The sequence below is a fragment of the Oryx dammah genome, unplaced genomic scaffold (assembly GCF_014754425.2).
Source record: "Oryx dammah isolate SB20612 unplaced genomic scaffold, SCBI_Odam_1.1 HiC_scaffold_19, whole genome shotgun sequence".
Classification (NCBI taxonomy): Eukaryota; Metazoa; Chordata; class Mammalia; order Artiodactyla; family Bovidae; genus Oryx; species Oryx dammah.
In genome coordinates this window covers 84691586-84716251 of record NW_024070203.1, presented here as the reverse complement: position 1 = coordinate 84716251, position 24666 = coordinate 84691586, and the positions used below count along the sequence as shown (strand labels likewise).

The 24666-nt window shown below is 38.6% G+C and overlaps 1 protein-coding gene across 1 annotated transcript in view; it reads left to right on the top strand.

The window, feature by feature from the left end:
• The window catches only part of SLC26A7 (solute carrier family 26 member 7), a 148140-nt gene that overhangs the window by 116446 nt on the left and 7028 nt on the right, over nt 1-24666 (top strand). Inside the window, exons 15-16 of the mRNA XM_040261102.1 lie at nt 2041-2086; nt 12581-12681. Coding sequence (XP_040117036.1) covers nt 2041-2086; nt 12581-12681 — 147 coding nt within the window. The remainder of the gene's footprint in view (nt 1-2040; nt 2087-12580; nt 12682-24666) is intronic.

The window sequence follows — 24666 nt, the reverse complement described above, 5'->3', positions numbered from 1 at the left end:
GATATTAATCTTGATCTCCTGGATGAAGTAGTATTTGTCAGGTTTCTCCTCTATAAAATTACTTTATTTCCCCTTTCACATGCTATTCTCTTTGAAAGCAAGTCACTGTGTGCAGCTTGTATTTAGGGAATGTGAAGTCATGCTCCACCTTCTTGAGGGTGGAGTATATATATAAATAATTTGAAATTCTTCTGAAGAAGAGGTTTCAGACAAGGTATTTTTAAGAGGAGAAAAAGGAAACTCATGTTCATTGGCTGTGTTTCAGGGGCTCGTCTCTTTACCTGGGTTATCTAACGTGCTTGTCGTCAACCCCATGATGTAACTGACTATCTGAATGTTACAAAAAAAAAAAGAAAAGATGAGACTTAGAAATGTAAAATAACCTGGGGAAAATTATTTGATAACTGTTAGAATCAGACTGAAAGTATATAAGCTGTGCCAGTGGGTGCAGTACCAGTGGCTTCCCAGGTAGCATTAGTAGTAAAGAACACGCCTGCCAGTGCAGGAGACTTAGGAGACACGGGTTCAGTCCCTGGATAGGGTTTGATCCCTGGGTTGAGAAGATCCCTTGGAGAAGGGCATTGCAACCCACTCAAGTATTGTTGCCTGGAGAACCCCATGGACAGAGGAGCCTGGTGGGCTACAGTCCATAGGGTCGCAAAGAGCTGGACATGACTGAGCAACTAACACACACACACAGTGGGTATTAAGAAGGGAAACTGATATTCTATGGTCACCCTCCAAGATGAAAACTGATTTAATGGGAAAGTAGTATAATGTAGCAGTCTGGAGCAAGAGGTACAGAGTTGAAAGACATGAACTTAGGTTTTAACTTTATTCTTGCTAGCTTTATGACTTTGGTCAAACTATTTAACCATTTCAATCATTAGAAGTCTTCCAAATTTAAAAATTTTCTGACTTTCATGTGGAAAATGATGTCAGTAACTTCATAGGATTATTCTGAGAATTAAATGATTAATGTAAAGTTCTTAGTATACAGTAAGTACTCAAGTAATAACAATTACTATCATACTATCATCATGAACAGTAATAACAATGACATTTTTGAGAAATATATAGCATGTTTTAATTTTAAAGGCATCAGTTATTTTTAATTTCAAAAAATTTAATTATAGGATATAAAGTCATTTTCATTCTCCAGCATTTCCATAAATTGGAATTTTTTTCTTGGATATTTTCATGAAGCTTCAGATGAACAGCTAATTTTTAAAAAAATTATTTATTTTTATTGAAGTATAGTTTATTTACAATGGTTTGTTAGTTTCAAGTATACAGCATAGTGATTCAGTGACATATATATCTTTTGTTTCCAATTCTTTTCCCTCAGTATTATTGCAAAACACTGAGTATAGTTCCATGTGCTCTACAGTATGTCCTTATCGCCTGTCTATTTTATATATACTAGTGTGTGTTTGTTAATTGCAGACTCCTAATTTATCCCTCCCCCACCCTTTTCCCATTGGTAATTGTAAATTTGTTTTCTAGTCTGTGACATCTGTTTCTGTTTTGTATGTAAGTTCCTTTGTATCATTTTTTTTTATTGGATTCCCTATGTAAGTGATATTATATGATATTTATCTTTCTTTGTCTGGCTTACTTCATATTACTCAGCCATAAAAAATACAATAATGCCATTTATAGGAACATGCATGGACCTCACCCTAAATGAATAGCTGACTTTTGTATAATATGAAATACACATTTGGTGGCTCTCTCTTTGAGTCCTGTGTTAATGAGGTTAATTTCTGATTAGATACATACATGAAAAACACATGTAAATATTCACTTCCTGATGAAAAGAAAGTCTGACTTTATAAATTATCAACTGAGCTAACATAAACTTAGAGCCAGCTTATTATTTCCGTTTGTTGTATTTATCATTCTGAAAAAAAAGCTAGAGAAAATAATTATTGGAGACTAATTTTTGTTGTTATTGTGGAGAAAAGAATGATGTTCTTTTTTAGGGACAGAAATGAGTGTTTATAATGTTACTCATCTTTTTATGTGTTTTTATTTCAGTATGAACAAAGCACATTGGTCAGTTCTCTGAGTGGCATTTGCAATGGTGAGTTAGTGTAAAGGAAATCTAAGTGTTCTGACTTGACTACAGAACAGAAGATGAAACCCTTGCCTTCTCCTTGCAGCCTCCTGCCTCTGCTCCCCTTCCTCTCGCCTCCTTGTCTGCCTCTGCCTCCGCGTTCCTCCCTGCTTCTCGCCTGTTCTGCCCACCTGGCCGTTTCCTTCCCTTCCTCCTCCTCTCCTCTGCTCCTACTCTGTCCTCCCCATTCCTCCGTCTTCTCTTCTTTGTCTTCCTCTTCACACTCCTAACTTATTTTAGAGATTAAGTTCAGATGTGTCAGCCTACAAAGGATGAAGGTATAAAAATTCATTGTGAGGCATTACGAATACCTGAAACACTTAAATTAATGGTATTTTTTAAAATGGAAGGAAATACAATGTCCATCGATCAGAATACACAATGTTGAAAAGATGTCAATTCTCAAATTTTGTTATAGATATAAACTGAGTCACAATTAAAATTCTGATAGGACATTTTAATGGCAGTTGATAAACTCATTCTAAATTTTGTACAGAACTGAAATGGCCAAGAATAGGCACAGCTGTTGAACTACATGAACAAGAGGGAGAGCTTGTTTTCTTATGTATGTATAAATGTATTATAAAGCCCTAATAGTCAGTGCAGTGGGCTACTGGTTCAGAGATAAATGAACAGGTCAGTAGGACAGAGCAGAGAACACAAAAGTAAGGAGAAGCTCACGTATATTGGTGTTTTATCGTGACAAGTGTGGCACTGCAGAGCAGTGAGCAAAAGACTGTCATTAATATACAATGAGACAATCACACACCCATGATGAATGGAATTAGACCTGCATCCTATCCCAGCCCGTCCCATCCCCCAAATCATCCCAGCTCAAAGTCCTAAGAGTGGCAGACAAACTACAAATTTAAAAGAAAATATAGGAGAATATGTACAAGAAATGTTAAACATTATCATTAAACTTCACTGGATTATGAAGAGTTTTGTTTACCAAATGTCATCATATGAGGCATGTAAAGATAGTTCAGTTCAGTTCAGTCTTTCAGTCGTGTCCGACTCTTTGCGACCCCATGAATCGCAGCACACCAGGCCTCCCTGTCCATCACCATCTCCCGGAGTTCACTCAGACTTACGTCCATCGAGTCCGTGATGCCATCCAGCCATCTCATCCTCGGTCGTCCTCTTCTCCTCCTGCCCCCAATCCCTCCCAGCATCACAGTCTTTTCCATTGAGTCAACTCTTCGCATGAGGTGGCCAAAGCACTGGAGCTTCGCTTTAGCATCATTCCTTCCAAAGAAATCCCAGGGTTGATCTTCAGAATGGACTGGTTGGGTCTCCTTGCAGTCCAAGGGACTCTCAAGAGTCTTCTCCAACACCACAGTTCAAAAGCATCGATTCTTCAGCGCTCAGGCTTCTTCACAGTCCAACTCTCACATCCATACATGACCACAGGAAAAACCATAGCCTTGACTAGACGGACCTTAGTCGGCAAAGTAATGTCTCTGCTTTTGAATATGCTATCTAGGTTGGTCATAACTTTTCTTCCAAGGAGTAAGCATCTTTTAATTTCATGGCTGCAGTCACCATCTGCAGTGATTTTGGAGCCCCCCAAAATAAAGTCTGACACTGTTTCCACTGTTTTTCCATCTATTTCCCATGAAGTGATGGGACCGGATGCCATGATCTTTGTTTTCTGAATGTAAAGATAAGCCAGAGTAAAAGAAGATAGACATAATTTATAAAATGGAGAAGGAGTAAAAATGGCAGATGACCTATTAGAAAAATGCATAAGAGACATGGACAGGCATTCCACAAAAAGAGACATTTTCAAATTTACTAATGAGCATATGCATATATACTTACTTAAACTCACTGATGTTATTCATAATACTTGAGGACATATAGATTAACTGCAATAAATAACACAATATATACAATTGATAGTTTTTAAAATCTGACAATACCAAGTATTGGTGAGGATATAGAGCAACAAAAAGTCTCTTTCAATGCTAGTGGGAGTGTAAACTGTAGCAACTACCTTGGAAAACAGTTTGGTAATATCATATAAAGTTGAAGATACACAAGATACACAAACCAGCAATTCCACCCCCAGTTTACCTTCTAACAAGTTACATAAACAAGAATGTTCAAACAGTATTGTTTTTGACTATCCAAACCTGGAAACAGTTCGTATTTCCAAAAAAAAAAAAAAAAGAAAGAAAGAAAAAATTAGCTGGTATGTATAAGTATGGAATATTTATACATTTGAATTTTTAGTTGATATATTTATTATATGGTACACATATACAATAATGAAAACTAGATGAGTCTTATAAACGTAACTGGGCCAAAATGAAAAGGCAAAGGAAAACAAAATTCAAATTCTACTATATAAGCTTAAAAAAAAAAGCAGGAAAAGCTGACATACTGATTTTGGCTCTTCTAAAGACAGTAATAAAGGAGCCTCTTAATATCTGCAGCTGGAAACATATACAAGATTGTTCATAGTAACTCTGTTTATAATCCTCCCTAATGCAGAAAAATTAATACTTTTTAGAAGTACAGTGGATAAAAGAACATGTGGAATGTTTATATATAAACATATATTATAGTATCTGTCACATTACTTTAAAGTACTCCAAATAAATGTATAAAATATAGAATAGAATAAAATAAATATCATATAAATATACATATTAATCCCATGGCCTGCATCAACAGGATAGCAGTCAGATGCTAGCTTCTCTGGTCTTTTCTGATTTCTCATGACAAATTCACTTTCTTCTGCTTTGGGCTCTGAAAGGATGCTTATATCATCCTGGTATAGCACTTATTTAATGGTTGTTTCTTGCAAGTCTTTCTCTTCTGCTAGCCTGAAAAGTTTACAAGGGCATTCTCACCTCTGCATCCCTAGATCAGGCCCACTTTGCAGAGAGCAATAGCTGATCGACATGGTCACCCTTGCTGTGTTCCTGGGAAACCTTAGGTACCCAGTTGCCCTTTTATAGTAGTTAGGATTGGTTGACTAGAATGTTTTCCTGGTATCCTCCTTCTCTCTCTTCTGACACTCCAGAGTATCCTGAGTTCCCCTACCTCTCTCTCTTGTTCAGCATCCAGCTGTCCCTTCCCTGTGCTTTAAATGCTCAGGTTTCTCTTATTGCTCATGCTCTTGATTTCCTCTCAAAGTTTAAATAGTAAAACCTATAACTCTTGGTTTTGTTGTGTTTACATTTTCACTTCTGTTACTCTGATTCTGTCCTTAACTGTATTCAAGATGGATTAGTATGACTTTCCTATTTTTTTTTCTGCTATGAGACAGTCTTGGTCTTACTCCATGAATAGAGAACACCCAGTTTCCTGTGATTACAGAAGATAAAATTAATTGATCAAGGCACTTCCTCCTATGAGCCAAAGTAACCTGAGAATCTTCTAAACAGGGACCTATAATAAGCTATTACAAATGGTTGGTGTTGACCGGGAGTTGGTGGTGAACAGGGAAGCCTGGCACGCTGCAGTCTATGGGGTCACAAAGAGCCTGACGTTGAGCAACTGAACTGAACTGAACTGACACACAAGCTGAGATGCAGTTGCCATCCTAGCTTTATTCCATTCTGTGATGACAGACTAATCCTCAAAGAAAACAAAAAACTTCTTATCCATTAGCGATCTCTTCAGAGGATCAAGTGCCCAGTCCTCAGTCTGACACCTAAAACCCTTCCGTATCTTCTTAAACTGATTTCCCTTTTACTACACATTGCACAAGTTCTCTATACCAGTCAGATGAATGAGTTTTCTTGGCTTCTACATCTAATTTAATCATTCCTGCATCTAATTCTTAAAAAAATTTTATTTATTTTAATTGGAGGTTAATTACTTTACAATATTGTGGTGGTTTTTGCCATACACTGACATGAATCAACCATGGGTGTACATGTGTACCCCCATCCCAAACCCCCCTCTCACCTCTTGCCCCATCCCATCCCTCTGGGTTGTCCCAGTGCAGCTGGATTTAATTCTTTATTCATATTCTCCCTTCTAGAACCATCTACTTGTTTGCCAATCCAAATATTATACTTTCTTCAAGGTTTAATAGAGAAGAAAAGTAAGTCAAAGGGACATATTCTTTGGCAAACTTATTAGGTAGAAAAAGAAGTCAATCAGCTCCATAGAGGCAAATATGCAATGAAGTGCCACTTAGAATTCGGTTCCTTCAGCTGTAAAATGGAAATTTAGTAACATGGAGAGACTACCACGTGCCTCACTCAGTCACATATCACTTTATATAGTTATAAAGTTGTTTTATTCATGCACATTTTCCTCCTAATTATATTTTTAAGGGAAGAGATGCATTTTTAATGTCCATTGCATTATCCTTCATTGTCCAGTGAACACTTGGTCAGTGAATGAAAATTAACACTGCTAATATTTGTATAGCACTTCCAAGTTTTCAAAGGATATTCTTCTAAATAGATGAAATAGATAATGGTAATTATCATTTTCAAATAGGTAATAAGATACTCTTAGTTTTACTGATGAAGAAGTTGAGGCCCACACTTGCTTTCTGAGGGGGTCTGTATGCTGCCTATTGAATGTGTATCTCTCTAAATAAACTTACTTTCACTTAAAAAAATAGATAACTAAATTTCTCAGGATCATGCAGTTGGTTAGGGGCAGAAGAGCACCTCAAGGCCCCGTTGAAGGCCAATGTGTATAGGAAAGGGTGCTTAAAGCTGGAATTTGAGAGTTCAGAGACAGATGCAGTCTGCAGAAACACAGCCAGGAAGGGTGGGTTGGTGCTAATCCAGAAAAAAGGAGGTGACAGAGAGTGGCACTTTTGTCTGCTTTGGTTGCAAGCTTGTGAAAATGGAGATGAAGATGGACTTAAGAGAGATTTCAGTATGTAATTAACATAACCAGCACTGTTTGGGTATTGAGGGAAGGAGGAGGGCAGTACAAATGATGATTCAAAACTCTGAAACTCTCAGACTGGAAATCCAGGAGGGTAGCTAAAAGGAAAGGATACTGGAAAACCTCCCAGGAGATATCCTTGGGTTTGGGGGACCACTGAATAGATCTGGAAATAACTAAAGCAAAGAGAAATGTTGGCTGGGTGAGGAAGTAGGAAAGAAGAAAGAGAATAAATAATACCCCCTCCTGTAAACAGTCTTTGCAGAAGAGGAAGAATTGATTGAATAAACTAAATCAACTTACAAACCATGTAAACAATGAGATGGAAGTCCTCATATTTTTCTGAGTGAAAACAGAAATTGCTCAAATGTGAAGAAATTTCCCGTTACCATGTTCGGTAAATTGTGTTCCAAAGCACTGTAGTCACATTGTGTCATTGCCGAGAGGCGCCCTGTCAGCATCTTTCTCAGCGTCATGATTTTTCGGGCTCATCTCCACCTTCTTGCCTTCAAATTATCCTCCAAGTCTCAGCCTCCTTGTCCCATTCTTCCTTTCATTCCTGTGTTAATTAATGAAGGTCTTTGTTCACTTAGCAAATCTTTCTTGTATTTAGTAAGTCCTAGGCACATCGGTGGGTGCTATATGTTCAAGGATGACAAAGCAGGTGTGATTTCTGTCATCACAGGTCCTGAAGCCTAAGCTGGTTCCCCTCCCTCAATTTCCCCCATCCTCATCCAGTACCCTAGATGAGCTGTACTTTGTTTGGAGGCTCCAGGGAGAATCTGCTTACTTCCTTACCCTTTTCAGCTTCTAGAGGCCATCCACATTCCTTGGGTCATATCCTTTCGTCTGTCTTCAAACCAGCAGTGTTGACATCTTCAAATCTCTCTCTGACCTCTTCTTCCATCACCATATCTCCTTCTTTGCCTCTGACCCTCCTGCTTCCCTGTGATAAGAACCCTAGGAACATTGGACTCCTAGCCCTCCCCTCCCAACCCCAGGGTAATTCAGGATAATCTCATCCTAGTTCAGTTCAGTTGCTCAGTCGTTTCCGACTCTTTGCGACCCCATGAATCGCAGTGCGCCAGGCCTCCCTGTCCATCACCAACTACTGGAGTTCACTCAGACTCACGTCCATCAAGTCGGTGATGCCATCCAGCCGTCTCATCCTCTGTCGTCCCCTTCTCCTCCTGCCCCCAATCCCTCCCAGCATCAGAGTCTTTTCCAATTAGTCAACTCTTCACATGAAGTGGCAGGATTCTTAATTTAATCAAGTCTGAAACATTTCTTTGACCATGTAAGGTAACATATTCCACAGGTTCTAGGGATTAAGCTGTGGACAGCACTGGGGGCCATTTTTCTGTCTACAATTTCAGGTCTATCCTGTACCTCCTGAGCACTTACTGCATAACTTTCCAGCCTTGGTAACACTTTAGATTACTAGTTCAACTGACTGGTTTCTCAGTTTACTTGTGAGTCTACTGAGAGTAAGGACCATTCTCTCTCTTGTGCATCATTCTACTTGTATTTCTTAGGATGGTGCTTAAAGTAAGCACACGCCACATCTATATTAACCAATTGCTTGAATGAATGAATGAATAAAACAGAGAATGTACACAATAACATTTAGACATGTTTTCCAAAGATAGTGTTTTGGTTTGTCCTAAATATTTCTGATGCCTTATTTTCTTGAGAAGTTAGAGATATAAATCTGTTTCTCAATAATTACTTGATATCAACAGAAAATGCCTTCTTATAAAAAATTTTGAGTGATTCACAAACTGCCAGAAACCTTTTGAAGTATAAAAAAGCACTCCTAAATTAGGCATCTATGAATACTTTTTAATTAAACAAGTTAATGAATATTCCACAGGAGAGAGCTGGCTTGCACAGTCTGGAGTTAATCACCCACCCACACCTGATGGTTAATTTCTTTCTTTATTCTTCTTTGATTTTTGTAGATAAAGCTCATCATTTACCATATCCCCCATGAGTATATATTAGTTATCTCCTTTGCACATGCTCCAAGCTTACCTCATTTTGCTTAAGGCATATTAGCTGTTCATTCAGTTTTCAACAACAATGTGAATTTTATTGCACTGATTGATTTACTTAGAAGCTTAAAACACAAGTATATATTAATAGTCATAGAATCAGCACAATGACAGACCTGAGGGGGTACCATATAAAAGAAAACTTCACTTATTTTCAGAAAGATTTCAAGAATGTCCATTGTATTTAAATTTTCATTTGAGGGAATTGGTAACTTTGCCATTAACAATGTCTTTTTTATTTACAAAAAAAAAATACTGCTTCTCTTAAAAAAAAGTTTATTTAAATTATTATCCACAACTACATGACACAATTCTTTTGTTTTATTTCTTTTGGACAGTCTGAAAATGTGCATCCATTTAGATTAAAGGAAGGCAAAAGAGGAACTTCAGATGTAAAAATGAAGGACAGAGCAAGCACATTCTGAAACAAAAGAAAAATTTTTGTTTCACTATTGATTAAACCCAAACATTTTTAGTTAGCAATCTATCATCACTTAAATTATGAAATAATTACAAGAAAATATAGAGAACAGCAAGTATAATTTATAAGTGAAATAAATAGGATAGAAAAGAAAAAAAAATCTTCTTTCTTAAATAATTTTCTGTATTCTTTTACCACCATTTCTTAGTCATTTAGATTAGTGTTCAGTCTCTCTAAATGATATGCATAGTTTTTTCACTGGATTATTAAGTTCAGATTGACAAGTAAAATTGCCTGTGAACTAGTAGTGACTTTCTGAAGCACTGAATTGACAGAAATTCTAGGGTCTCCTTTGAACTGACTGGGAAAAAGGACCATGATTGATTAGCCATGTTTGGCTTGTTAAAGAATAGGGATGATAGAATGCATGTCATAGATTTAGTTGCAGATAATAATTTATGTACCTCTTTCATAAAAAGCAATTATAAATAAAATAGCTGTTAATTTTTTCTGGATTATATTGAGTATATATATTGAATTATATTCAATTTTACCAATGACAATTATGTTTTCTAGTAAATGAAGAATAAGGCTTAAAGATCTCAAAGAATTCATAATTTAATTTGGGTGGATTAGATATTAATGATAACTTTTTCTACATAAATTTTTGGACTAGGAATTTTAGATTTAGCTTTTTTGTGTGTACTGTACTATAAAAGACTATAAGGAGATGGAAAAAAAGACTTCGTTAATTTTGTTATCAAATTGCATCATCACTGTCATTTTAAGATCTATTGCTAAATATGTCAGAGGTTTAAGTCATTTATTTAATCCAAGATATTGAATTTTTTAAAAATTACTGATTATTTTCCTTGTGTTTAGTAAGAGTAACCAGATTTACATAATGATGTGTTGGTAAATCCAAAAAACTCGGAGTGGAGAATATGGCATGGGGTGGTGGAGAAGTGTGATTTGTTGCACTTGCCAATTTCCATGGTGTAAATATTTTCAAGCTACCACCATGCTGTCATTAAATGTGGAGCTTGAAAAGATATGTACACAGTTGACATGCTGAAAAGATGTCAAAATAGCTGGACTGAGTTATCTTCTAAAAAATCATATCCGTTTTATTTTCTAAAACAGATATATTCAGAAGTATTGCATAGAAACCCTTCAAATTTTGAACTCCATGGTACATTGCAAATGATTAGTCTTACTAAAGCTTTTTATATCTAACTTTGTAAGGATACATCTAATCCATTATGTATATTTTATGCAGGTATGACATGTGGATTATTGAACTTTTGTAGGGAAGCTTATCTGATATTCAATTGTTAAAGATTCTTATACTCTGAAAATTCAACAAAATGTTTCCAAATTGGATAAAACATGTTTACAAATCATAAAAAATTTGCAAGGAAGTACATATCACAGGCAAATAATGAGCCAAATGTCTCAGCAAATCTTTTAATATTCCTTTAGTAATTCTTCTTCTGTAGCTCTAAATAAAATGGAATAAAGTATTTCTAAACTAATTAACGTAGTGCCAGCCTATGTATATGTGTTTGTGTGTGTCTGTTTGTGAGACTAGGAGATAAAAGGAATAAATACCAATCAATGTTCCACTGTTTGTTCTTGCCTAGGATTCATATTTTTATTTTTCCTGTGATCTTAAATCCACTCTCCAATCTCTGGTAATAGCAATGACATATTATATCTTCTATAATATAGTAAGTCTAGGTCCTATTTTTAGGCAAATATTGAATGATAATGATTACTACTGAGTGGTCAGTGGATGAGCTAAGTTGTGGTCACTTTTCATTTTGCTTGAAGTTCTAATTTACCATTTTGAGCCAATGGTAGCATAGCCTTCATCTATACTTACCTTCAAAGCTCCTTCTCATGGGAGAAAAAGGTAAACAGAGGGCACTACTGGAGTACCTGGCATGTGGTACTAAATTTATAAAAATAGCAAATTTTTAAAAATACACTTTTTAATTTATTTGGCTGTGCTGGGTCTCAGCTGCGGCACACAGGATCTTAGATATTTGCTGCAACATGTGGGATCTTTAGTTACGGCAGGTGAAGTTCTGGTAGCAGCATGTGAACCCTTAGTTGCAGCACGTGGGACTAGCTCCCTGGCCAGAGATCAAACCTGGACCCCTGCATTGGGAGCGTGGTGTCCTAGCCACTGGACCACCAGGGTGAAGAAGATCGCTCAGTCGTGTCTGACTCTTTGCAACCCCATGGACTGTAGCCTACCAGGCTCCTCTGTCCATGGGATTTTCCAGGCAATAGTACTGGAGTGGATTGCCATTTCCTTCTCCAGGGACCTTCCCAACCCAGGGATTGAGCCCTGGTCTCCCACATTGTAGACAGATGCTTAACCGTCTGAGCCAAGTAGTCCCCCCAATAAATATTGATTGAATGGGACAGGAAAATTTTGAGACCTTAAACTATCATCAGTGTTTAATTACAGTTGTTCATATGATTGGGATGCTTACATTTCTGTATTACTTCTACTTTTGGAATTAAATATAAGCTATTAAATTCAAGGCTACTTTTGCATGAAGCCTTCCCTGGTTGCTCCAGAGGGATATCTTCTTATTGTAAATTTCCATTCACTTTCATTTTTAATCATATGCTATTTACCAATATTATCCTTGGCAATCATGTTATGTAGTAATAATTACCTGAGATAATATTGGGATAATAAGAAATCGGAATTCAAAAATAATTAGTAGCCAACTGAAAATGTAGAATTAAAAGTGTTTGGAATTGATTTTGTTAAACATTCCCTGAGCCATCCAGGGATTCCCTGGTGGCTCAGATGGTAAAGTGTCTACCTGCAACATGGGAGACCCTGGTTTGATCCCTGGGTCGGGAAGATCCCCTGGAGAAAGAAATGGCAACCCACGCCAATTCTCTTGCCTAGAAAATTTCATGGATGGAGGAGCCTGGTGGGCTACAGTCCATGGCATCGCAAAGAGTCAGACATGACTGAGTGATTTCACTTTGTTAAAACATTAGGCCACTGTTGATCTTCCCAATGTTCCACAAAGTCAATAGTGAAAATCTCTAAGAATTCTCTCTGATTCAGCTCTGTTCCTCTTACAGAAGAAGCTACCCAGCCCTGCCTAAATCCGAAGTGTTCTTTAATCCTGGATTGCAGTGGATTGACCTTTTCTGACTATACTGGAGTCTCCATGCTTATTGAGGTATTTGTGCAGCTTGTGTTTGGACTGATTCTTTCCCTTCTCTTTAGGAATGGTGTTTTCACGGACTCTTTCTCACTTCTGAGGTCGTGACCCTACTCATCTCACCCATTCTCCCCAGAGGACATAGACTGTGCCTCCCACTACAGTAGATTTCTTTTCAGGAGATTTCATGAAGTTTCTAGCTGTGCATGTATCAGGAGGGTGTAAGGGGAGTAGAGTAGGTATTCACGTGGGGCATGAGTTTTTACATTTTCAGTTAACTACTAATTATTTTTGAACTCTGACTTTTGATTATCCCAATATTATCTGAGAATATGTATTTGAGATGTAGTGGGCATAGTACATGCTGGGCAGTCAACTCCTAGGCTTCTAGAAAGAATGAGAAAAGCTCCCTCCATGAGTATGTGCCCTGAAGTTGGCAGGATATGGTTTTTCATATTATGGATGGGTACAGTCTGACCTGAAACCATTCCTGGCCTGAATTATTGAGAAACTACCTCACAGGCAGGGACAGGTGGAGATTTGGAAGCTCAGAGGAGAGCACAGCAACAGGTGTGTGTAAGGCAAAGTAGAGGGATTTCAGCACAAAAATCAGCACTGACCAACGTTTCCCAGCCTGAGATGCTTGACTGCACGGCCACCCACCACGGTGAGGGTGGCTGCGTGCTGAGGCGCAAGGAGGGACTGGGATTGACTGCCATGAAGACACTCAGAGGGGGCTCATACGACACAGCTGAGGGAAAAGCCTGGGACTGCCAGAGGGGCGACAGGTCACTGCCTCCACCTCTGCATGCTTACAGATGTTAGGACACGTGAGTGTCCTTTGCGAGTGCCCACAGTGGCACTGGCTGCAGCTGCGGTCTTCAACCCCAGAGGGATTTTGGCTGGCTGCTACCAAGGCCGACATGAGTGCCAGAGGCAGGACAAGTCACCGCTCTGGTCTGCAGCCTCAGAGGTGGACACGCTGGCCAGCCACTGGAAAGGTTGGCATGAGTGCCAGAGGCAGAACTAGTCACGGCTCTGGTCTGCAGTCTCAGAGGCAGGCACACCAGCCAGCTGCCGTCAAGGCCAGTGGGAGTGCCACAGGCAGGGGAAGAGTAGCGCCGCAGCCCCAGCCCCAGGGCTCCAGGTGCAGGCAGCTGCTAGCAGGCACCAGTCACAGCCTGCACCTTCCTGGAGCAAGTGCACCTTGGCATTGCCGAGGTTCCCACGACCCGGGACCAGTTCCCCTGGGAGAGTGCTTGACCTGCCTCAGGCTGCAGCAACACTCTGAAGGGCTTTACCGCCCCAGGACCTCCTCGCACTTTCCACTGGCGTCTGCCATATCCCTCCCTCTTCCTGGCCCAGCTGAGTAAGTGAGGTCTATATACCTCTGCTTCTGCCCCATCTTGTCTGAGTGGGAAACAGACACCAGAGCATAGCCTACAGAGGCTGTGTGACCAGAGGAAGTGAATTTCCTCCTTCAGCCACAGGAGCAGCAGGTTAAAGCCCCACAGTTGGCTTGAGGGTGTGGCGTTTGGGGGCAGTTGTGGACTTTGGAAGCAAGTACAAGTTGGAGTGTGGACAGGTTTGAGTCTGAGCTGACCCCACAGTGCCCACAGCAGGTCTGGAGACCTTCCTAGAAATACTGGAGGTCTTTCTGATGAGGCACATTAGCTGGAACTCACTGTGTGGCAGGAAAACTGAGAACTGAGGCCACAGGAAAATAGTCTTCTTACCACCTCTCTCTCTCTCTTTTTTCATTTTGTTCTGTTGTTCTTTTTTTTTTTTTATTAGTACTTCAATACTTATTTTTTACTTAATATTTCCTTTTTTAAAGCTTTTATTTTTAAGTAAGTTTATTTTATTTTTTCCTATTTCTACACTAGTATTTTGTTCTGTTGTACTTTTTTCATGTTTTTGGTTCTGAATTTTTTCTAGCCTAGTTTATTGTGTGTGTTATTTATGGGTTTGCTTATTGGTTTGGTTGCTCTCTTTCTTTGTGGTTCCACTTTTTAAAATTTTATTTTAGTTTTTTGTCTTTTTCCTTTTTTTGAGTTTGAATGTATGAGTCTCAATGTGTTTGTCTGTTCAGTGTTTCTTTTATCATTTGTCTTGGGGATTTGTCTGTCCACTCATTTTTTGTTTGCATGTTTGTTTGATTTTTTTCTTCTATTTATTTCCTTTTCTCTTCTGTGCTGTGTGGCTTGTGGAGTCTTGTTGCTCCAGCCGGGGGTTGATTTTGATAGAAGGTCTAAGTTCAGGATGTTGGATCACCAGAGATCTCCTGATGCTGTGAAATATTAATTGGCAAGAACTCTCCCAAAGGCCTCCATCTAAGTCATAAGACCTGACTCCACCTAAAGGCCAGGCAAACTCCAGTACTGGACACCTCATGCCAAAAAATTAGCAAAACAGTAACACAAACCTACCCATTAATAGACAGGCTGCCCAAAGCCATACCAAGCTCACAAACACCCAAACATACCATTGGATATGACAGTGCCTTTCAGAGGAACAAGGTCCAGCTCTGCTCACAAGAACACAGGCATCTGGCCTCTTACCAGGAAACCTTCACAAGGGACTGGTCAAAACCCACCCACTGGGGGCAGACTTCAAAATTAAGAGGAACTAAGGCCTCTTGGACTCATTGGAAAAGACTATGATGCTGGGAGGGATTTGGGGCAAGAGGAGAAGGGGACGACAGAGGATGAGATGGCTGGATGGCATCACTGACTCGATGGATGTGAATCTGAGTGAACTCTGGGAGTTGGTGATGGACAGGGAGGCCTGGCGTGCTGCGATTCATGGGGTCGCAAAGAGTCGGACATGACTGAGCGACTAAACTGAACTGAACTGAAGGCCTTACAGCCTTCAGAAAAGAGACCTCAAACACAATAAATGAAATGGGAAAAAAACAAACAAACAAACAAAATAAAAACAGAGAAACATGCATCAGATGAAGGAACATGGTAAAAACCCACAACACCAAACACATGAAGATGAAATACGGTGTCTACTAGAAAAAGAATTCAGAGGAATGATAGTAAAGATGAACCAAAATCTTGGCAATAAAATGGAGGCATAGATAAGTAGAATGGAGGCATGGATTGAGAAGATACATGAAGAGTTTAACAAGGACATGGAAGATATAAAGAATACACTATCAGCAATGAACAATACAATAAAAGAAATAAAAATACACTAAAGGGACCCAATAGCATAATAACTAAGGCAGAAGAATGTTTAAATTAACTGGAAGATAGCATGGTAGAAGCAGAGCAGAGCAAATAATTGAAGCAGAGCAGCATAAAGGAAAAAAATGAAAAGAAATGAGGACATTCTCAGAGACATCTGGGACAATATTAAGCATACCAACATTCAAATTAGAGGGATTCCAGAAGAAGAAGAGAAAAAGAAAGTGTATGAGAAAATACTGAAGGAGAGTATAGTCAAAACTTTCTCTAACATTAGAAAGGAAATAGCCACATAAGTCCAGGAAGCACAGAGAGTCCTACATAGGATAAACACAAAGAGAAACATGCCAAGACACATATTAATCAAACTAACAATAATTAAACACAAAGAAAAAAATATTACAAGAAGCGAGGGAAAAGCAACAAATAACATACATGGGAATTCCCGTAAAATTAACAGCTGACCTTTCAGCAGTAACTCTGCAGGCTAGGAGGGAGTGGCAGAATATACTTACAGTGATAAAAGGGAAAATATGAGACCAAGATTACTCTATACAGAAAAAAATCTCATTCATATTCAACAGAGAAATCAAAGGCTTTACCAACAAGCAAAAGTTAAGGGAACTCAACAGCACCAAACTAGCTTTATTTACAACAAATGCTAAAGGAACTTCTCTAGACAGGAAACACAAAAGAAAAGGCCTACAAAAACAAACCCAAAACAATAAAGTAAATGGCAATAGGATCATACATATCAATAATTACCTTAAATGTAAATGGATTAAATGCTTGAATCAAAAGACACAGACTAGCTGAATGGAGACAAAAGCAAGACCCCCTACATATGTTGTCTATAAATGACCCACTTCCCACATAGGGATACAAACAGACTGAAAGTGAGAGGCTGGAAAAAGATTTTCCATGCAGATGGAAATTAAAAAAAAAATAAAGACTTTAACAACAGACAAGGAAGAATCTTAGATTGATCAAGGGATCAATCCAAGAAGATGATATAATAATTATAAATGTATATGTACCCAACATAGGAGCATTCCAATGTATAAGGCAAATGCTAAAAGACATAAAAGGGGAAATCAACAGTAACACAAAAATAGTGGGGGACTTTAACACTTCACTCATGCCAATGGACAGATCATCCAGACAGAAAATTGAATAAGGAAGCACAAGCCTTAAATGACATTTTGGACCAGAAGGACCTAATTGATATCTAAAAGACATTCTATGCAAAAGTAGTAGAATTCACTTTTTTTCTCAAGTGCACATGAAACATTCTCCAGGATAGATCAAATCTTGGGTCACAAATCTACCTTTCATAAATTTAAGAAAATTGAAATTGCATCAAGCATTTTTTTTTCTTACCACAATGATATAAGATTAGATATCAATTACAGGAAAAGACTGTAAAAAACAAAAACCATTTGGAGGCTAAGCAATATGCTTCTAAATAACCAAGAGGTCACTAAAGAAATCCAAGAGGAAATCTAAAAGTACCTAGAAACAAACAGCAAAATCACAACAACTCAAAACATATGGGATGCAGTACAAGCAGTGTTAACAGGAAAATTTATGGAATACAAGCTTAACTCAGGAAATGAGAAACATATCAAGTAAACAACCTAACCTTACACCTAAGGCAACTAGAAAAAGAAACAAGGAAAAAAAAAAAAACAACCAAAGGTAGTAGAAGGAAAGAAATTATGAAGATCAGTGTACAGTGTTTCAATCACTCAGTCATGTGATTGACTCTTTGTGAGTCAATGTCCAGCTCTTTGTGATGCCATGGACTATAGCTCTCCAGGCTCCTCTGTCCATGAAATTCTCCAGCCCAAAATGCCAGAGTGGGGTGCCATTCCCTTCTCTAAGGGATTTTCCCAAACCAGGGATTGAACCTGGGACTCGTGCACTGCAGGCAGATCCTTTACCATCTTTTTATTTACTTCTGCTCAGATGAAGATCAGAGCAGAAGTAAATTAAAAATTTAAAAAATGAAGGAAACAATGCCAAAAATTAATAAAAACAGAAGCTGCTTCTTTGAGAAGATAAATGAACTTGACAAACCGTTAGTCAGACTCATCAAGAAAAAAAGGGAGAAAATTCAAGACAAGAAAATTAGCAATGAAGAAGTTGTAACAGACAACACAAAAATATAAAGGATCAAAAGAGAGTATTATGAGCAATTATATATCAATAAAATAGACAACCTGGAAGAAATGGGCAAATTCTTAGAAAAGTACAACCTTCCAAGACTGAAACAGGAAGAAAAAGAAAATAAGAGCAGACCAATCACAAGCACTGAAATTGAAACTGTGATCAAAAATCTTCCAACAAACAACAGCCTGGGGCCAAATGGCTTAAAAGGCAAAAAGTAGCAAACTTTTAGAGAAGAGCTAACACCTATCCTGCTCAAACTCTTCCAGAAAATTGCAGAGGGACGAAAACTGATGAAAATAGATGCAAAAGTCCTCATAGTAATATTAGCAACAACATATTAAAACTGGCATAGAAGGAGCCCATCTCAACATAATAAAGGCCATATACATCAAACACAGCAAACATTATTCTCAATTGTGAAAAAACAAAAACATTTTCTCTATGATCAGGAAAAAGACCAGGGTGCCCACTCTTGCCGTTATTATTTTATATAGTTCTGAAAGTGCTAGCCATGGCACTCAAAGAAGGAAAAGAAATAAAAAGAATCCAGATTGGAAAACAAATAAAACTCTCAATGATTGCAGATGACATGATGCTATACATGGAAAATCGTAAAGATGCTACCCTAAAATTACTAGAGCTAATCAATGAATTTAGTAATTTCCCAGGATACAAAATTAAAACATAGAAATCTTTTGCATTCCTATGCAATAATAATTAAAAATCAAAAAGAGAAATTAAGGAATCAATCCCATTCACCATTGCAACAGAAAGAATAAAATACCTAGGAATAAACCTACCTAAAGAGACAAAACACCTGTATTCAGAAAACTATAAGATACTCATGAAATAAATCAAAGATGATAAAAACAGATGGAGAGATAACCATGTTCTAGGATTGGAAGAATCAATATTGTGAAAATGACTATACTACCCAAGGCAGTCTACAGAGTCAATGCAATCCCCATCACATTCAGTTCAGTTCAGTTCAGTTCAGTTGCTCTAGTCGTGTCTGACTCTTAGCAACCCCATGGACTGCAGCACACCAGGCCTCCCTGCCCATCACCAACACACGGAGCTCACTCAAACTCATGTCCATCGACTTGGTGATGCCATCCAACCATCTCATCCTCTGTTGTTCCCTTCTCCTCCCACCTTCAATCTTTCCCAGCCTCTGGGTCTTTTCAAATGAGTCAGTTCTTCGCATCAGGTGGCCAAAGTATTGGAGTTTCAGCTTCAGCATCAGTTCTTCTAATGAATATTCAGCACTGATTTAATGGCATTTTTCACAAAACTAGAGCAAATAATTTTACTGTTTTTATGGAAACATGAAGACCCCAAATAGCCAAAGCAATCTTGAGAAAGAAAAATGGAGTTGGAGGAATCAGTCTTCCTGATGTTTGACTATACTACAAAGCTACAGTAATCAAGGCAGTACAGTACTGGCACAAAAACAAAAATGTGTCAGAGGAACAAGAAAGAAAGTCCTGAGATAAACCTACATGCCTACAGACACCTTCTCTTTGACAAGGAGGCAAAAATATACAATGGATAAATGATAATTTTGTCAGTAACTGATGCTGGGAAAACTGGACAGTTACATGCAAAAGAATGAAATTTGAATACTTCCTAACACCATACGTGAAAATAAACTAAAAATGTATTAAAGACCTAAATATAAGGCTAGAAACTATAAAACTTGGAGGAAAACATAGATACAACACTCTGATACAAATTGCAGCAAGATCCTATTTTACCCACTTCCTAGAGTAATGGAAAAGAAATAAAAGTAAACAATGGGACCTAATTAAACTTATAAGCTTTTGCACAGCAAAGGAAACTATAAATAAGATGAAAAGACAACCTTTAGAATGGGAAAAAGTAATAGCAAATGAAGCAACTGATAAAGGATTAATTTCCAAAATGTAGCATCAGCTCATGGAACTCAGTATCAGGAAAACAAAAAACCAATCAAACAAACAAACAACAACAACAACATATGGGCAGAAGACCTAAAGAGCGATCTCTCCAAAGAAGACATACAGATGGCCAACAAACAGGAAAAGATGCTCGCTGTCCTTCATTATTAAAGAAATGCTCCTCAAAACTACATTGAGATGCCACCTCAGACTGGTCAGAGTGACCATCCTCAAAAAATCTACAAGTGATAAGTGCTGGCAAGGAAGTGGAGAAAAGGCAGCCCTCCTGCACGGTTGATGGAAATGTAAATTGATAGAACCACTCTAGAGAATAGTATGGAGATTCCTTTAAAAAATAACACGAAAGACTAGAAGTAAAAGTAGCATATGGCCCAGCACCCCCACTGCTGGGCATATGCCCTGAGAAAATCATAATTCAAAAAGATACACATTTACCCCAGTGTTCACTTCAGCACTATTTGCAATAGCCAGGACATGGAAGCAACCTAGATGTCCATCAACAGGTGAATGGATAAAGAAATTGTGGCACTCATGTTCAATGGAATATTACTCAGCCATAAAAAGGAACAAATTTGAGTCAGTTGAACTGAGGTGGATGAACCTAGAGCCATTATACAGAGTGAAATAAGTCAAAAAGGGGAAAACAAATATATATTAATGCATATATATGGAATCTAGGAAGTGGTACTGATGAACCTATTTGCAAGACAGCAATGAGACATAGATATAGAGAATGGACTTGTGGACATAGCAGGGGAAGGAGAAGTTGGGATGAATTGAGAGAGTAACTTTTAAATATTTACTCTACTGGTGTAAAATAGGTAACTAGTGGGAAGTTGTTATATAATACAGGGAGCTCAACCTGGTGCTCTTGGATGACTTAGATTGGATGAGATGAGAATGGGAGGGAGACTTAGGAGGGAGGGAATATGTGAATACTTATAGCTGATACATGATGTTGCACAACAGGAACAAACATGACTAAATTTAAAGCGGTTATCCTCCAATTAAAAAAAAATAACAATAAAAGGAAAGAAGGGGAAAAGTCCCTTCCCTGGGCAAATGGCAGGATGTGGTGTCTCATAACACGGATGAGTACAATCTGACCTGAAACCCTTCCTGGTCTCTGAAATAACTGAGGCACTTTGCTCCATTCTGCATTGGGTCCCTACAATCCTGGTTGCAGAAAATAAAACAGTTTTATCTCTTTAAAACCGAAGTTCTTAATTTTTCAGATGGAATACTTAATTTTGCCAATTCAAGGGAAACTCAGAAACTTCTGAGCTTCCCTGGTGGCTCAGATGGTAAAGAATCAGCCTGCAATGTGGGAGACCCTGCTTTGAGTCCTGTATTGGGAAGATTCCCTGGAGGAGGGCATGGCAACCCACTCCAGTATTCTTTCCTGGAGAATCTCCATAGACAGAGGAGCCTGGCGAGCTACCATCCATGAAATCACAAAGAGTCAGACTCGACTGAGCGACTAAGGATGTACACACACAGACACTTCCATAATTTTTTCCTGGGGTTTTTTTTTTTTTTTTTAATTCAAAGTCAACAAGGAATGTACTCCCTTTCTTATTTCCACTTATTCTCCCCCAATACCCCAAATATGCAGGAGGATCTTGAGGATTAGCCCATGTCTGTTTCTCAGCTTCCCTCAGTCGCCCATTAGCTTCTGCTGTGTGGAACTGGATTCTCCTCTCCTTGGCTGTTTCCTCCCCAGGGTTCTCTTACTCTGGCCTCAAACAGTCTCCTCTTGTGTGAGACTTTATATTCTGTCAAAAACTTAATCATAGCCTTTGATAATTTCCGGGGCTCTTTCCCTACATATTTCCCTCCTTTCCATTATTCTTGCTCATAAATATACCCACTTGATCCTTCCTGAATGCCAATTCTGTCTTCCCAGCTCCGTGAAGTGGCTGCCTTTTGCATGGGTCTCCCTATCATGTAGTGGCCCACAAACCACTTTGCAGCAGAAAGCTGAGATGATCTGAGAGCTGGCCTCATTTGTTTTCTTTCTCTTAGAGAACTCTGTGGTCCAACTCTCGCATCTGTACTTGACTACTGGAAAACCATACCTTTGGCTATCCGGACTTTGCTGGCAAAGTGATGTCTCTGCTTTGAATACCTCTTCTAGGTTTGTCATAACTTTCCTTCCAAGGAGCAAGTGTCTTTTAATTTCATGGCTACAGTCACCATCTACAGGGATTTTGGAGTCCAAAAAAAAAATGCTATTGCTTCTACTTTTCCCCTTCTATTTGCCATGAAGTGATCAGACCAGATTTCATGATCTTAGTTTTTTAAATGCTGAATTTCAAGCCATGTACATCTGTACATGACTACTGGAAAGACCATAGCTTTGACTATATGGACCTCTAGTCTTTCTCTTTCGATTGTTTTTCTCTCTTTCCATTGTTCATTGAAAAGAGCCTTCTTCTCTCTCCTTGGTGTTCTCTGGAACAGCATTCAGTTGGTTATATCTTTCCCTTTCTCCCTTGCTTTTCACTTCTTTTTCCTCAGCTATTTGTAAAGCCTCCTCAGACACCCACTTTGCTTTCTTGCAGTTCTTTTCCTTTGGGATGGTTTTGGTCATTACCTCCTGTACAATGTTATGGACCTCTGTCTATATTTCTTCAGGTACTCTGTCTATCATATCTAATCCCTTGAATGTATTCATTACCTCTACTGTATAATCGTAAGGGATTTGACTTAGATCATTCCTGAATGGCCTGTAGGTTTTCTCCACTTTCTTTAGTTTAAGCCTGAATTTTGCTATAAGGAGCTGATGACCTGAGCCACAGTCTTGTTTTTTCTGACTCTATAGTTTCTCCATCTTCGGCTTCAAAGAATGTAATCAATCTGATTTTGGTATTGACCATTTGGTGATGTCCACGTGTAGAGTTATTTATGACCGATGTGTCCTGTCAGCAAAACTCTGTTAGCCTTTGCCCTGCTTCAATTTGTAGTCCAAGGCCAAACTTGCCAGTTAGTCCAGGTATCTCTTGACACCCTACTTTTGCATTTCAATCCCCTATGATGAAAAGGACATCTTTTTTTGGTGTTAGTTCTAGAAGATCTTGTAGGTCTTCATAGAACCAGTCAATTCCAGCTTCTTCGGCACTGGTAGTTGGGCACAGACTTGGATTATTGTGATGTTGAATGGTTTGCTTTGGAAACAAACTGAGATCATTCTGTCATTTTTGAGACTGCACCCAAGTACTGCATTTCAAGCTCTTTTATTGATTATGAGGGGTACTTCATTTCTTCTATGGGAATCTTGCCAACAGTAGTAGATATATTGGTCATCTGAATTAAATTCACCCATTCCCATCCATTTTAGTTCACTGATTCCTAAGATGTCAGTGTTCATTCTTGTTATTTCCTGCTTGACCATGTCCAATTTACCTTGATTCATGGACCTAACATTCCAGTTTCCTATGGAGTATTGTTCTTTATAGCATTGGATTTTGCTTTCACTACCAGGCACATCCACAGATGAGTGTCATTTCTGCTTTTGCCCTTGTATTTCTTTTTTGGGGGGATTGTTTTGGTCATGCCTCCTGTACAGTGTAACGAGCTTCCATCCATAGTTCTTCAGGCATTCCATCTACCGGATCTTATCCCTTGAATCTATTAGTCACCTCCTCTGTATAACAATACGGAATTTGACTTAGGTCATTCCTGAATGGCCTAGCGATTTTCCCTACTTTCTTCAATTTAAGCCTGGATTTTGCAATAAGGAGCTCATGATCTGAGCCACAGTCGCCTCAACTGCAGGTCTTGTTTTTGCTTACTATACAGAGCTTCTCCAACTTTGGCTGCAAAGAACATAATCAATCTTATTTCAGTATCGACCATCTGGTGATGTCCATATGTAGAGTTGTTTCTTCAGTTTTTGGAAAAGGGTGTTTGCTATGACCAGAGTGTTCTCTTAATAAAACTCTGTTAGCCTTTGCCCTGCTTCATTTTGTACTCCAAGGCCAAACTTGCCTGTTATTCCAAGTATATCTTGACTTTCTACTTTTACATTCCAATCCCCTATGGTGAAAAGGATATCTTTGTGTGTGTGTGTGTGTGTGTGTGTTAGTCTTGAAGGTATTGAAGGTCTTCATAGAACCAGCCAACTTCAGCTTCTTTAGCATCAGTGGTTGGGATATAGACTTGGATTACTGTGATGTTGCATGGTTTGCCTTGGAAATGAATTGAGATCATTCTGTCATTCTTGAGGTTCACTCAGATGCTGCATTCTTCTTTACTATAAGAGCTACTCCTAAGGAATTCTTGCCCACAGTAGTGGATTTAATGGTCATTTGAATTAAATTGTCCCATTTCCATCCATTTTAGTTCACTGATTCCTAAAATGTCGATGTTTACTCTTGCCATCTCCTAGACCACATCCAATTTACCTTTGTCCACTAAAAAATTAGTCATAACCTGAAAGTAGAGAGTTATTTGGTGGGAATGTAGCCCAGGAGCCAGCAGCTCTGTAGCCTTGAGAAAACTGCTCCAGAGAAATGGGAGGGGGAGTCAGGCTATATACTAGTTTGAAACAAAGGGGGCAGGCAGTCTGAGCATCAGAGATTGTTGTGATGTAAGGAAAATTAGATAGCAAGTAAAGGAATGTAGCATTCTTCTGTGTTTGGGAAGATGCAAGCCTCTGGGCTCACTGAATTTATTCCTTTCATATATACTTCCGC